At 43.6% G+C, this 3,359-nt stretch overlaps 1 protein-coding gene across 1 annotated transcript; it reads left to right on the top strand.

Moving 5' to 3' along the window:
* Nucleotides 1-927: 927 nt before the first annotated feature.
* LOC309813584 (ragulator complex protein LAMTOR3-like) lies at nt 928-2,679 on the top strand (the record flags this gene model as incomplete). Its single annotated transcript, XM_082638570.1, has 1 exon — nt 928-2,679. One exon carries the CDS (start codon nt 928-930, stop codon nt 1,300-1,302), a length of 375 nt encoding a protein of 124 aa, XP_082494696.1. The 3' UTR covers nt 1,303-2,679.
* Between the last annotated feature and the right edge of the window lie 680 nt (nt 2,680-3,359).

Raw genomic sequence — 3,359 nt, 5'->3', positions numbered from 1 at the left:
TGGAGAAGAGGTTGGAGGAAAGCTCTGGAAATTCTGCTCTGGTCTCCCTGCCCCAACCCCCATCTCCCAGGAGCCTGAGGGCAACCCTTGACTGTTCCTCCTCCACAGAAATTGGCTGCCAAGGGCTCAGCGCTGGTGTCTGTTGTCTGAGATCTCGGGGGTGTGCGGACAGCGCAAATATCTGGGCAGAAGAGACCCTGGAGGGCAGGGCAGTGGCATTAAGTCTGCGCAGCTGCCCTCAGGCTCTCTCTCCCCAACGCCCCCAGGCCCCTAGGCTGGTGGGAAACCACCTTGGAGACGGCCCCCTCCCAATGCAGAGTCACTGGAAGGGTTTAACGTTCAACCGAACCAGAGAGGTTTCCGGTGGAATGATGGACGGTGGTCCTGGGGTGACCGGGGCTCCCCCCAGGAGCTCATGACCTCCTGCCTTAAACTCACCCGGGCAGGCCTCTGACCCTTCCCCAGAGCACAGCCCTGGAGACAGCACAATAGCTGCCATTCCTGGGGGCTCTGTGAGCTCATCGGTCCACAGCCAGACCCCCGAGGAGTTCTGATGCTGAAAACCGGTATTTGCACAACAAATACCACCTGACACAGAAGTATTACGAGGGCTAGGATTTAAACGATCATGAAAAGTATACGCGGAGAAATAAAGGAAGGGATTATCAATATGAAATATTATGAAAAAATTGTGAAGAAAAGTAAGGAAGTCTTAGCACTAGATATAAAAACTCTACGGACAAATCACGTGACAGCGGCTTTTAGAGGAACCTGTGTCAGAAGCTGTCGTCTGAAGTGACAGCTCAGGGAACCGGGCAGCCCAGAAACCCAGGCGTGGAGACTGATCCTGCGAGAGGAAGGGGTTCATCATGGCGGATCATCTCCCTTCAAAAGATCGCTGTAGTAAGGGCTGTGAGAGAAATAAAGATGACTAAGGACCTAAAACGATTCCTGTACAAAAAATTACCAAGTGTTGAGGGGCTCCATGCTATTGTTGTGTCAGATAGAGATGGAGTGCCTGTCATTAAAGTGGCCAATGATAATGCTCCAGAGCATGCTTTGAGACCTGGTTTCTTGTCTACTTTTGCCCTTGCAACAGACCAAGGGAGCAAACTTGGACTTTCAAAAAATAAAAGTATCATCTGTTACTATAACACCTACCAGGTGGTTCAATTCAATCGTTTACCTTTGGTGGTGAGTTTCATAGCCAGCAGCAATGCTAATACAGGACTAATTGTCAGCCTAGAAAAGGAACTTGCTCCATTATTTGAAGAATTGAGACAAGTTGTGGAAGTTTCTTAATCTGGCAGTGGTTTCTGTGTATACCTTATCTTCATTATATCAGACAGTATCAATCCAGCAATCTTTAGACCACAACAACACTTGTATCCATGTACTCAAGAAAGGGCCCCTTTTTCCACCGTACACTAGAGAAAGAGCCTATAGATAGAATTTACGGACAGATTGATTGTTATCTTTTCTTGTATAGGGCCTTTTCTTATTTGTGAGATCTGGGGATTCCACAGAAATGGTTCAATCTGTCACAGCTCCTATGGAGTTAGTCCAGTCACCAAATATGCATGAGATTCTATTCGGTGGCTCAGAATCAAAATGATACTTTGACCCACTTGAGCCATGAAGTGCTCCCTATTGTACAATATGCCAGGCCTGCAGAATGAAGCAGACTCTTTTTATTGTGAATAGTGAGGACATATTTTTCTTCATATTATTTTATTTGCATTGAGAGGAAGATAAAATGGCTTAGTAAAAGTAATAAAATCAGTACAATCACTAACTTTCCTTTGTATATATTATTTTGCAGTATAGGTGAGTATTACTAACTGATTTGATTCTTCTCAGAGGGTGCTGCTCTTTAATGGAAATGAAAATGATAGCTAATGGTTTTTTCTTCCACTCTGCTTTCTGTAACCAATCAGTGTTTTTTAGTGTTTGTGTATTCTTTATAAAATTTAGATGTGATTCATTATTGAATTGTTTCCAACATTGGTGTGTATATAAACATGGTAGTATAGCCCTTTTTTTCATACATGAGTTGAATAAAATAGTATTTTTAAAAGTACAGTTTGAGCACTATGTAGGTTTTTTCCACCAGACTGTTTTCAAACGTTTGAAGACTGTAATTAACTTAATTCACTCTTTCAACCACACGAATAAGTGACTGTTTCACGTCTGGTTTGGAGACCGTTTTACCTAACATAAACTGTCAGTTGGAAAATAAACCTCATCCATGAGCCTAATTTAATCTCTGAAATTGGTATCACAGTTCTAGCATGTGCTTTTCATTTTCAGGAATGCAGTCCATCATTCAAGGTTGTTAACTTCCTCCTAGGATTTTTGACAATCAGAGTTTGTCACTGGTACCTGGTATTGAGCACCTACTGTGCACCATTCACTAGCAGAATTCTAGAGCACAGTGTACATCATATTTCTGTGCTCTACCAAACTCAAGTGCACATAACCTTTCACCCAATGTATTAGGATTCCCCAGAGAAAGATAACCCACAGACACAAAATATTTAATTTGGGCACCCCATGTTGAGTCAAATTGACACAAAAGCCCACAATTCCACTTCTAGATATTCATGTTACCGATGCATATGGATGTGTGAAAAGTGTATACTTATAGTCATTGTAATTTAGGAACATTAAAGGATTGGAAACAAGAAAACTCTACGGGTTGTTGTCCTGTTGTGCTAAGTGTTCTACACACGTTACTTAATTACTTCTTACAACAACGTGAGCTGGGTACTGTTACCAAGCCCACTTTACAGATGAGGAAGTGGAGGCACAGACTGGTTAAGTAACTGGCCTACAATTACCTGCAGAGCTGGGATTTGAACCCAAGCAGTCCAGCCCTTGACACTGAACCCGCTCTCAGGCTGGGTTAAGGAGTACAATGGAAGGGGAGATGGTGGAACAAGGAATGAACCCACGAGTTAGAATATTAGACTCTCCCTGAAATATAAAGAGGAATATATAAACGGATAGAAGATACCACAGGAAAGCCCAGAAATACAGAAGATGAAGTCAGAATGTCAACATTCAGATGATAAGAGACCTGGAAACAGGAAAAGAGGTGGAAAATGGGAGAATTCTATCATTTCTAAACCAAACTGCTTAAGGAAGGTCCTAACACCGCTCCTGGCTGAGTTTCATGCCTACAATCACTACCTGTCCTGTGCCTGCACAGGGTGGGGAATGTATCAACAGAATCCTGAGCCCTGAAGCCACCAGCCCTCTGGCTCTCATTTAGGAGGTCTCCCTGTCCAAGCTCAGCACCCGGGGTTGGTAAGAAACAGGGTGGAGAAAGCAGAACCACATAACAGAGGCAGACTGGC

Source organism: Mesoplodon mirus (genome assembly GCF_964341445.2).
Source record: "Mesoplodon mirus genome assembly, chromosome: 12".
NCBI classification, from domain to species: Eukaryota; Metazoa; Chordata; class Mammalia; order Artiodactyla; family Ziphiidae; genus Mesoplodon; species Mesoplodon mirus.
The sequence above is the reverse complement of the archived record's forward strand: the minus strand, read 5'-3'. Positions and strand labels throughout refer to the sequence as shown.